Raw genomic sequence first — 12,253 nt, 5'->3', positions numbered from 1 at the left:
TTGCTCCCTTGCGAAATTACCCCCATTACAAAACATAGTTGATGTTACAATTTGAATAATGATGAATATTAAAAAAAATGGTAACGGAAATTTGGGCTTGACTCCCTACCTGGTGAGATAAAAATTAAAAAAAACCAAACATAAGTCAAATAGGAATTAAAAAAGGAGACAAATAAAGGATGGAAAGGTTTAAGTATTTAAGAGGTTTATTCTATGCATTTAATTTCAACTTCTATATACTGTAAGCAAATTATAAATATACAAATTTTAAATGTTTAACTAATTCCTACACATTTTAAGCTGCAGAATCTTCAGTGCATAACAGTTTCCTTCCTTTACGCTATACAAAATATCAACAAATAAATATACTTTGAAAATTACTAAATGTATTTCCACCTAAAGAACTTAAATGAAAGTCCCTTCCCTATCACTCTACTTCATGATTTTGCCATATACAGTTTTTTGCTATGTGTTCATATTTTTCACAAAAAAATCCTATGACAAATGGCGACACCATCACAAATCATTTTCTATAAACCTACTTCACATGATCATTTATAAATTAGCCATTGATGTATCTATAAAGAACTAATGTTTGGGAATATCCAACCACTCAGCCCGAGGATGGAAGATTATGAAATCACTCAAAACACATCCCAGTTACAGCCATGATACTTCGCAATGTCCTCAGTCTTGTAATGTTGGTCTTGTAGTTTTGCTCTTCTTCTAGCACTCAACAATGGTCACAATTTTGTAATTTGGAACCTTGGATTTTGTGCTTAGGAGGATGCTCCAGATTCTCCATTTCAAGGTACAATACCTTGTGGGGTTCGTGTGTTCTAAGCACTATGTGTTGAGAAATCTAGGGCAGTAGAGTAAGGATGATTTCTCTTATAATGATAATTGCTTGTGACGACTTTTTACTTTTCTTGATTAGGTGTCTTTAGCTTGATTAATATTGTATTTTCTTCATAAACAACTACCAAAACATAAATAACAATGATACAAAGGACACAAGATATAGAAAATCAGCCAGGGCCAAAACCTCTCCAATCTTGAGAGGAAAACCCACAAAATTCTTTTTCTTATTGAATCTTCAATTTGACGAAATTCCAAAACCTAGACCCTTGATCAATAACTTCTCCAAGACCAACTCAACTTGCCTCAAGTCAAAGTTAACCCTTTCTTGATTCAAGTGCAATTTCCTCTTCAACTTCAATCTTCGACCCTGCAACACTAGTCTGAAATTCTCAGCCTTCTTGACTGCAACTCTCAGCCTCCTGCAATGGGCTGTACCTTTCACACGTGTGACAGACTTAGGGCAATTTTAGCCCTTTTCCTCCTTCGCTTGACAAGAGTTAGTCTTCTTATGATCTCAGCTTGAAAGATAGATTATTTCCTTATCTTGATTCGGCTTACTTAAGGTTTGCAATTCAGTCTTTCTGCAATAAGTGTATGCCCTAATTCTTCCTCGCACATGTGACATATTTAAGCCCTAGAAACAGATACAAACATCCAATTTCTTGTGTTGGAGATTATCTCTTCCTTCGCTGCCCTTTTTCGGTCACTTCTTCTTGCTTAGATCAAACTTGATGATCATGAATGAATACTTTCCTTAAGTGACGCTGAGTCCTCCTATATATAGACTCCTCCATGCTTTTAGGCCGACTTGTTGTTTGCATTATGACTTGGTCTTGGAGAGTTTTTGACTTGATTTTGACTTAAATAAATTCTTTTTACAATATGTAACATGCCCAAGTGGGTCCTTCAAACATGACAATGACCTTAATGACTTGTAGACTCAAATGACAAACCCTAAGAGCTCACAATGGGAGCTTGACCTAAAAATAAATTTCCCTTTAAGCATGAAACACATGACTCAAGAACAATCATAATAAATTTATTTTTCTCTTTTCATTAAAGAGATAAAATCATGATTACGTATGTCATTATGAAGACCAAACCTAGTTACATATTTCAACACTGACCACTAATGTGGGCTTGCTGTTAATATTCATTTAATTGAACAGAAACTACTGTAGCTCTGCAGAATTTTGACTGTAACTCCTCACACAGCGTTTGTGATCTAAGCAACAGAAATTGAGCTAAAAAATAAAAGAATACACTACGACCAGGAATCAACAATACCTTTCTTAAAGCAAGAGTTGCAGCTAACAACTACGCCATGAAACTGCACTTTATATGAAATTATTTTAGAAAAAGCATATGCATGGAGAATGCTTACCCTCAACCTATCTGATAAAATTGAGGGTGTAATAAGCTTGTACTTGGGCACTTCTAAGAGAAGCTTATCGTAAGTTGCTTGGTCAAAAAGAACCATGTTGTTCACCTTCTCCTTCTGCTTTCCTTTGCTCCATTTCTGTACAATTTAAAATGAGAAAACAAAAGAATTGAGAAAGAACAGTTCAAAAAACAATAGTCACAAGCTGATAATTGTCTGTATACATTTTGTATAACCCGTTTTTCTGTCGATTAACAGAAATAATAAAACTAAAAGCACAAATTTTAGAATCGGTACGCGAAATTCTGCATGCAAATGATTAAAAGAAAAAAGAGGAAGAAAGGCATACTAAACCTTACCTTCTTCTTCTGCTTTCCACCACCTGAAGACTTCACTGGCTTAGAAGAGGGCGCCGCCTTTTCCTTTTTGGGGGCCTATCCATTTCCAAAAACAAGTACGTACGCAAATAAATAACAGACTTCTGAGAAAATAAAACCTTGTCATCCAGAACTCCCTGATACAATCTTAAAAGTATTCACGAATTGCGTCGCAGAAAGAACCATGACATGACAATTTTTGCATAGTTATCACTTGAATTGAAAGCAGTGACGAAGAGATCACAATATTCACCATTGTTTACAGAGAATGTCTAGACTCGCGAGCAATTCCTGTACCCTCAAAGCTTCCGGGTTCCAAAATACTCAGAAAATACTATGGATTAGAGTTTTAGTAAAGCTCGAGTCCTTTCAAAACCCTAAGTGACGCCAAGATCGAGGCCTTTGGCTAGACAGAACACGACTTGCACTTACGATGATGGTCACATTGGGCAATAAGGCGTCTTCATTCCATTAGGGTTTAAATGTCACTCTCTTATGTTAAGAAAATTTCGAACCATCAAACTATAGGACCATTACATATTTTGAAAGTGGAATTAAAAGAGTAGTTAGATATATCAAAATTGTCTAATGAGATGTTCTTGCAAAGATCTTTCATGGAAGGAGGTTTCTTTTTTTGCTTTCTTAATTTGATAAGGGAATTTTCTTTTAGGCTTTTTAACTTTCCAGGTTAAAGTGCAGGTAGATGTGCATCTTCATTAAGCATTGAAGTCTTAAAATGGTTGTGAAAGTTAAATTTTAGCGTTCAACAATTTAATTTAATGTTTATTGTTAATTTTCATAATATTATTATGTGTGATTTAATTTAATGTTTATTGTTATTTTTCGTGTGATTTTAGGTGGTGAGTGCAAGAGAGGTTATCATAAATCATAAGGAATAATAGCATTTGTATTTGTTTGGGTTATAGGTACATCTACATGTAATCAAGTTGAAGCTTTTGCGCTTTTGTAAGATATGAGAATTGTCGTTTCTTTTGATATTTAGAATTTGATCATGATATGGTACTCCAAAAATGTCATCAAACATATGGAATTTAACATTGTCTCTATGCATTTCTTTTTAGCTTTAGTGTTAGCAAGGGTAAATAACACCACAAAGTCATTTTTCAAATTTCAAGTTAACCATGTGTTAGGCAAAACATTGTTATAGCATATAGGTATGTAAATGAAGCAGCGTTGGTAAAAGAGAGGCGATATAGTTATCAATAAAAAGCTTTATAGCCAATTGATAACTTGATCTAATGGAGGACAAAGCACATAACATGCATTTAGATCGGCACATGGCTCATTGTAAGGCAAACAAGTTAATTAATTGAGTAAATTATGAGAAGTGATTCTCCCCATCTTTTCACATGCTCGCGTTCCTCTCCTCATAAGCTTTTGAAATGGTGAATGGTATTTCCTGTAATTGTTGTGGGATCATGGCATTATGGTTTGGTCTTCTTATGTGACATGTCCAACAGTGCAGTTTAGTGTCTCATTTGTTGTTCTTTTAGTCTCTAGATCTTGTCAGTGATAATAGTTCCTCTCCTCCACTGTTATCCAAGCAAGTTGTCATATTTATCTTCCTTTCTTCCTAAAGTTTTGGCAAATTTTGGGTTTGCTTCTCAACTCAGTTTCAGAGAGCCTATTTCTATTTACTCCTTTGGTAATTTTGTCTCTCAATTAAAGGATCTTCAATTAGTTATTAGAGGTTGTAGGATTTTGTGCTATCCATTCCTGCATCCTAGTTATTGGTAAGCTTGAGGTGGATTAATTTGGAACTTGTCTAAGTTTTATCAGAGTTTTGGATGGCCAATTGTTTCATGTTTCTCATATGGGCATATGGAAGGTTTTCCCATGGACCCCACCACTGCTTTCTCGCAATCCCTATTTGTTCTTAGCCTACGTAGTGCTCATTGGAATAATTTTGAACTAATTGTGTCCCTACCTTGGTTATTGTGATAAGGATTGATAGTGAAGACTGTAGGGACTTTTCTCCTTGGCTCTATGATTTTGTTTACTGCTTTGTTCAAATTGATTATAGGGAACTCCAGGGGATAAGGTGAACTTTGTGAAGGCATGAGAAAGAAATTCAAGGCAATGGATGGCTTGATTCTAGTGGCCTTTAAGAAAATTCATGTGCAAGACAACCATGTTACCTCCTAAATTGCACCTATAATGGAAACACTAGTGTAACAAAAATGTCAAATGAATGTGGTGGAGGTGGAATGTAATATGTTGAAGATCGTGGTAATCAACTTGCCTGAGGTTGAGCAATTTGGAGCTTCTAACCAAGTTCAATCTATTGATTCAAATTGTGGGAGACTAAGGAAACAAGATAATATATCATCTCCTAGAGAATTTAGAATTAGTCAAGTAAGCTTTGGATTCAGCCGAGGAAGTAGTAAATGAAGCCACGAGCTGACATTCCTTATGTTGTGTTTATATGTACTATAAAGTTCTTATGCTTTTAGGTGTGTTTTGTATAATCTATAACTAATCTTTTTTTATTATTGTATCTAAAAATACTTATGTTGTACAACTTCACATATGAAGTTAGCTCATTTTTTTTTATCATTGTATTGTTTTGAAACAAAGTGTGATGTACTCTCACTCTGAGCTTTGTTGTAGCTTTTGCTTAATAGAAAATATTATAGTTATGATTAAAAATAATTCACTCTTTTTTATTCATATATCGTTAACACCTATGTCATGTTAATTGGACCTTGATTGTGCCCCTTGCTTGTTATAGGTGAAATTGGCACATATGTTGAATTATGAGTCTGGTGCCTTAGGACATGGAATTAATGTAGTTTTAATGCAAGAAGGGAGGCCCCTTGCCTTTGAAAGTAGCTAACTTAAAGGAAAGTACTTCCTCAAAACCATTTATGAAAAGGAAATGTTGGCAATATCACATTTACTTAAGAAAAGGCATTGTTACCTAATAAGAAGACACTTCAAAGTAAAAGCAAATCACAATAGTTTGAAATACTTCTTGGAACAATAATTATATTTATAAGAACAATAAAAATGGATTACAAAGATGTTAGGTTATGACTTTGAAATTATCTATAAAAATAAATTAATTAATTAATTAAAAAAAAAAAAGGAAAATAAATATGATGGTAGATGCATTTTCCAAGAAAGAAGAAGACACATAAGCTTTATTGTGTGGTATTCCCATTACGTAATCTAATTGGGTGGAAGAAGTAAGGATAGAATGGAAGCGAGAATAAAAGGTGTGCAAGGTCATTCAACAATTACAAATGGACCTAGGTGCATTAGATAAATTAGTGTCAAAGAATGATTTATTGTGGTATTAAGATTACTTGTATTTATGTAAGAATATCCAACTAAAATAAAAGGCCCTTTTGGAATTCCACGCTTCTTTGATAAGAGGACATTCAAGGATCTTGCAAACTTACCATAGGACCAAGAAGGATTTTTTTTTAAGAAGCTCTTAAAACTTATGTTCAAAGGTTTGTAGTTGAATGTGTGGTTTTATAATAGAATAAGGTGGAGACAATTAAGATACCAAGTCTCCTACAACCATTGACCATAACAAGTTAACATTTGGAAGATGTTTTAGTGGATTTTAATACAATTTTACCCAAGTTTGAAGGGAAAAATGGTGTCATGGTAGTAATGGATCAAATCACAAAGTATTCCCATTTTTTATTTATTTCTCGTCCTTTTAAAGCAAGCATAGTAGGCATGACATTCATGGAAATATTATAGAATCTATATGGAATCATTGGGTTTATTGTAGATGATAGAGATCCAATTTCACTATAAATTTTTGGATTGAATTATTTTATTGTTTCAATACTCAACCAACTGAATACTCTTCTTACCATCCTCATTTCGATGGGTACACTGAGATTGTGAATACATGTTTGTAAGGGTATCTTTGTTCATTTGCATATGGTAAATAGACACAATGGGTCGAGTGGATGCCCTTAACAGAATGATGGTACAACATGTCCTTCCATACTACATAAAAAAATGTCTCCATTTATGGCATGTTATGCTTATCATCCTTCATCCATCACATCACCCTTGAGGAGGAAAGTGATGGTTCAAGTAATTGAGAACCACATAGAGAACCAAAAAGAGGTTCTTTAATTATTGAAGGACAACTTGGTTGTAACGAAAAATAAGATGAAAAACAAGCAAATAAACATCATAGCAAAAAGGGTCTAATTTGGGGGATTTGGTATTTCTAAAGCTACAATCATACAAACAAATGTCCATTGAGCAACAAAATAAGGATAATAAGTTAACACTCAAATACTATGGTACCTATAAGGTCTTGCATAGGATTGGAAGTATGGCTTAAAAATTGAAGTTGCCCTCATATTCACATGTATATCTAGTGTTCCACATTTCTTACTTAAAGAAGGTAATGGATGGCAAGATCTTAATTCAAATTGTTTTACTAGAGATTAATGAAGAAGATAAAATCATACTAGAACCAAAAACAATCTCGGAAACAAGGATTAAGCAGCTGCAAAATTGAACAGTTGCTCGGTACCTCATCAAGTGGACGAACTTATTAATAGAAGAAGCAATGTTAGAAGATGAGTTCTTCATTCAAAGACATTTGTATCTAGTCAAAAGGGGGCACCACTTGTTTGAAGGGGAATGGCATGTTACACCCTAGAGAAAGGCCCATGTTAATATTCAACAAAGCATGGTATTTCCACACAAGAAAAACACCTTAAGCAACTACTCATGCAACCAAAAATCACAATGTTTTTACATGGTTAAAACCCTTTAACAGGGAAATAGTCCCTGACCCTAGCTAATGTGGCCACTTGAGGCAATATATTGATACAAAAGAAAATAATTATATATAAGAATTTATTGCAATCAATCCTTAGCAAATGGCCCTTCGTGTTCTTTAAATGTAGATCATGGACCAATTAGGTGTTAAGCCATGGATCAACAATTGTTAATATCAAGGAGAATATGAGATGTTGGATCACTTTACATCTAGAACATATTGTGACTATTGGATTACATAAATGCATACTAAAGAAACACAATTTTACATAAAGACACAATAGACCAACTTGATCTTTACTAACTCCTGATTGTTTAAATACCTAACATACCCCCTTAAGAACAACTTAGGGTGGGATTTGAAGGGTTTAAAAAGGTAACACAATAGGTGAAGTAAGGATGCATTAAAGCTTTTCCGCCTTTGAAGACAACTTCTTGAACTCCTAACATAGATTGAAGTATGGAAAACTTCACTTCAACAAGAGACTTTGTGAAAATGTATACAACTTGGTCGTTTACAAGGTAAAAGAGCACTTCAATAACAGGATGATGATTGATCTTTTTCATGAAGTGCATTGGTAGAGTAATGTGTTTATTACGTTGTTGAACTAGATCTTTGATGAGCTTGAACATACTCTAATTGTTTACCCAAAGCATGGTTAGATGTTACTACTAGAACCCAAACTCTAAAAGTATATGTTGAAGCCACAAGGCTTGGTTACAATTTTGATGACCTTTTTTGCCTTAGCATAAACCCCAAATTTGGCATAATAAACCTACCTTATACCTCATTTTGCTTACTTTATCCTTATTTTTTTCAAAAATACATCAAAAAGGTATTTAAGTCATTATGCATTTTTGACAAAAAATTGTGCATTAAAGAAAAAATCTAACCAAAAAATTACCATAAAGTCAAACTTTTTGCAATTTCTCATTCGTTGAAATATGTGCAAGATAGTTGGGCAAGAATTAAAACATGGGTTTTGTTCCTTGGGAACCATAGATAGAAAAATACCTACTTGATTTCCAAAAATCATTTCATATATGCCCTATTAACGCTAAGTCAAAGCAACTAGTTTTGAGAAAAATGCCCTGTTTAAGTCTAAAAGTCAAACATATTTTGATTTTTGAGGGATTTGATTAGATTTTGAGGGCCTTCGAGGATGGAGTTCAAGCCAACTAGCTCCCTAAATTAGTATTTTAATTTATCGCTTGAAATTTCATAACATTTACAATTTTAAAACTTTGTATACAAACACCTAAGTGTGTGAAGACTTTAGTAAGTTTTGTTAGTCTCTAAATTTCAGTCTTGAGAATTTTAGTCTTAGTATCGAACTTTTAGAGTTATGTTGTAGCTCTAAACATGGTGTTACAACAATATATGAAGCTTCTTGATGTTGTTTGACTAGTAAGCTCAAATGTGTGCTTGTTAAGGCATGGAGGCCCCCCACAACCTAAACTTCTTATTGTTCATCATATGTATTTCTGGTATATATTTTCCATGTTCTTTTTGTCATATTCATGCTAGCAAACTTTCCTCTTCATGTATTTTTAATCATTTTGTAAAAACTTGTAATTTCATGCTTGATATGTTCACAATTTATTCATAAAATCTTGTTGCTCATACTTAACGTATTCATTATCTATACTTGTTTCAATTGATGTCCATATTTCTCTAATTAATTGTTGTTCATGAACAAAGTTATCATAGAATAGTTGTTGCTTATAAAGACAAGCCAATTGACGAGTTGAGCAGAGGACCACAAGTGTCCATCAACTACCTTTCTTGGTGGAAAAGGCCTTATGAAACTCTTAGCCTCTCACTTTGTGTTGCATCAAAAGGCATCATATTTCTCTGCTTTCCTAGATTAGTCAATGACTTGAGAATACACTCCCTGATAAGTTTAGTAAAGCACTACCAGAGTGTTCATCCACTTTCTCTCCCACAAGTCAAAAAGGCCCTAATGCACTCTTAACTTCTCAAGTAGTGTTAGGTTGAGTTTATTGGATTGAATAAATGACTATAGCCATTTACATTTTCAAAATATCCAATAAAAATGCACTTCTCACTTTTGGGTTGCAATACTTTCATTTTCTCATTAGGAATGTAAGGCCATGCTTCATTATCAAACACATGGAGGTGGCTTACATCTAGTTTAATTTTACTCCATGCTTGTTCTAGTGTTATATTTTTAAATCCATTGTGGGAGTGTGATTTTATATGTAATTGGCATAATTGATTGCTTTCACCCAATAATGAAGACTCGATCCCTTAAATTGGATGATGCATTTTTTTGTTTCCTTTAATGTGTGATTACTTTCTCTCAACAACACCATTTTGTTATGTTGTATATGGAACAATATGTTTCACATGAATGCCTTATGCAGTGCAATAAGCTGTAAGTTTATTGTTCATAAATTTGCCTCCATTATATGTTATTAATCTTTGTAGTCGATGTCTAGTTTGTTTTCCTACGAGGGCCGTGGACAAAAAACATGTAAAAAACTTCACTATTATGTTTGAAAAAATAAACATGTGTCCATGGAGAAATTTTCATTGAAAGTTAGGAAGTACTCGTATCTAAATAAATAAGGAGAAGAAAGTAAACCACATAAATTAATATGAAAAAGCTGCAAAGGAGTGGAGGCGTGCCAAGGGGCATGCTTGCCAAAACTATCCCAATGAAGCTTGTTGAAAACACAATTGGCATAAATATCAACTTTGAAATAAACAAGAGGAAGACCAGTCACATGTTCTAATTACACTGAAGGTGTTTTCTTCGCGAGGTTGGGGTGAACAGACACTGTTCACCCCAACCAATCCCCGCACTCGATTTTTGCCATCCTCATTCCAGTGAAAATCCAACACATCGAAGGGTTCTGCACGAGCATTTTTCGTGGGTTTTTCGTGGCCATTTTTTCGTCTACCTTCAAACTTGATGCCATCGACCAAGGTGTATGAGCTCGTGTTTTCTGTTCATCGCACCAATCCCCTGAGTATTCTGTAAAACCAGAAAGGGTAAGGTCATGGATGCAAAGGTGGTGATAATTTGCATCGAAGAAAGAGGACTAGGAAGGGTGAATGAATGGAGCACTTAAATCAGTTGATGACCTCACGACTTTTGCAAGGAGGAAGAATGGAGAACCTAAATCAGTTGATGGCCCTATTTAGTTTTGTGAAAGATTCCTTTAAGAAATTCAACAAGAAAACCCTCATCCAACTTCATGAATTCGGTTGTCAACAATTCAAAGCACGATTGAATATTCAATTGCATTTGTCAGGCAGTAGTGGCAACACAACTTGTTTGGTTCTGCTAGAAAGGTTGATCCCTATTTCCTTCAACGAGTTGAAGGTTGGGGAAGTCCACAACAACTAGGTGGTTTACGGGTTGCTCTGCACTAAGGCCTTCAGGATAAGTGGTATCTCTTGAATCTGGTGGGATGGTTTATGTTATGGGAAATTATGGAACATCTTACAACTGACATATCTACTCGGCTTATGCCGATGATTTTGCATAGAGGGTATGTCTTCCCCAATTTTTAAATTTGATATGTGCATGACCCATCTTCAATGTAAGATGGCTTTCATGTTTTACTAGGATCATTATAATTCTGCAACAGAAATGACACTTAAATCTGATATATCCAAAATTATTCCTCAAGCTAAAATCTGGGATTTTGAATTTGATCCTTGCAATTACTCCATAAATTTGATTAAAGGACCTGCTTTGCCAACAATTCACGTAACTCCTGATGATGGTTTCAACTATGTAAGCTTTGAAGACATGGGTTATGATCCCAAGGATTGTGATCTAGAAGCATTAGTGGAAAGCGTATTAAGTTGTTTCAGGCCTATGATTTTATCTATTGCAGTTCATGTCAATGGTGGCATGTATCAATCTTCATGTACTAGACCAGTTTTCCCACACGGTTATATAGGTGAAATGATAAGTCAACAGGAGCTTACACGGAAGGGCAGTGTCATGTATTACATTTACAAAGGAAGAGGAACATGAAGAAAATGATTATTTGCAAGTGAAGTAGAATGGAATAAAGCATATTGAGTGCAAAAATCCAAAAGTTTGATGTGCACATCCAACTTCTTTCTTACTGGGCTCTTCACATTGGGATCCACTGTGATTTGAGTGAATACTTCATTGGTGCAATTTATCATTTTTTGCATTGGGAGAGGTTTGTAGCATAGGATATTTTCATTTCCAGCGTTTAGGTAAATTTCAGGAAAAACTATTAGTAGGATAGAGTAGATTATTAAGTTTATGGTATTTGGAAATTTTTGAAATTTGATTCTTATGTATGTTTTAATAAAAATATTTTATTTTTTGAACAATTTAGTATACCTAGATAAAAATTTATCAACCTGCGAGCTCTGCAACCTGCACGTGTCCGTTGATTTGCTGCTGGTTGTGGCCGCTTGCCCTAGCTGGGGCTTCCAAGCTAGATCGACATGGAGGCGCAGACTCCCCCTCAGGGGCCTCCCTCTCCTCCTCCACCTTCTGCCGCTGAGGCTTTCAAATCCTTGCTGGCCTCTTTGCCCAAGAAGAAGAACACGGAAGCTGCAAAGTTTGTGAGGAAATTAGATGATATCCCTGAGATCGCCCTTTTGCTAGAAGGATCGATCCAAGTAGCCCTGTCTCTGGCAGATCGTGCCCTTGTTGGCCAGTTCACAGGACTCTGGCCTTCCCCGAAATCCACAGAGAACTGGGTTGCCAGGAACTGGGCTCCTTTGATTAAAGACAAGGTAACCTCATACTTCCTTCGGAGAGGCTACTTTTTGTTTGAGTTCACCGCAAAAGAGGACAAAGATCTCATTTTTCGGAATGGCCCTTAC

General features: G+C 34.9%; 1 protein-coding gene across 2 annotated transcripts in view; it reads right to left on the bottom strand.

Moving 5' to 3' along the window:
* Positions 1–3,063, bottom strand: part of LOC149153813 (small ribosomal subunit protein eS25w-like) — a 43,465-nt gene extending 40,402 nt beyond the window's left edge. The window contains exons 1-3 of one of the 2 annotated variants that reach the window (XR_016262185.1): positions 2,873–3,063; positions 2,602–2,676; positions 2,246–2,380 (exon numbers count right to left, since the gene is read on the bottom strand). Coding sequence is in view for 1 of the 2 variants with exons in the window: in XM_089437806.1 (XP_089293932.1) it covers positions 2,246–2,380; positions 2,602–2,676; positions 2,873–2,875 (213 nt within the window). In the remaining variant the exon portion in view is untranslated. The remainder of the gene's footprint in view (positions 1–2,245; positions 2,381–2,601; positions 2,677–2,872) is intronic. The other variant, XM_089437806.1, reaches the window with a different exon arrangement.
* Positions 3,064–12,253: the final 9,190 nt, after the last annotated feature.

The sequence above is a fragment of the Pinus tabuliformis genome, chromosome 9 (assembly GCF_031772625.1).
Source record: "Pinus tabuliformis cultivar Carrire ecotype Pingquan chromosome 9, CPIR1, whole genome shotgun sequence".
Taxonomy (NCBI): Eukaryota; Viridiplantae; Streptophyta; class Pinopsida; order Pinales; family Pinaceae; genus Pinus; species Pinus tabuliformis.
The sequence above is the reverse complement of the archived record's forward strand: the minus strand, read 5'-3'. Positions and strand labels throughout refer to the sequence as shown.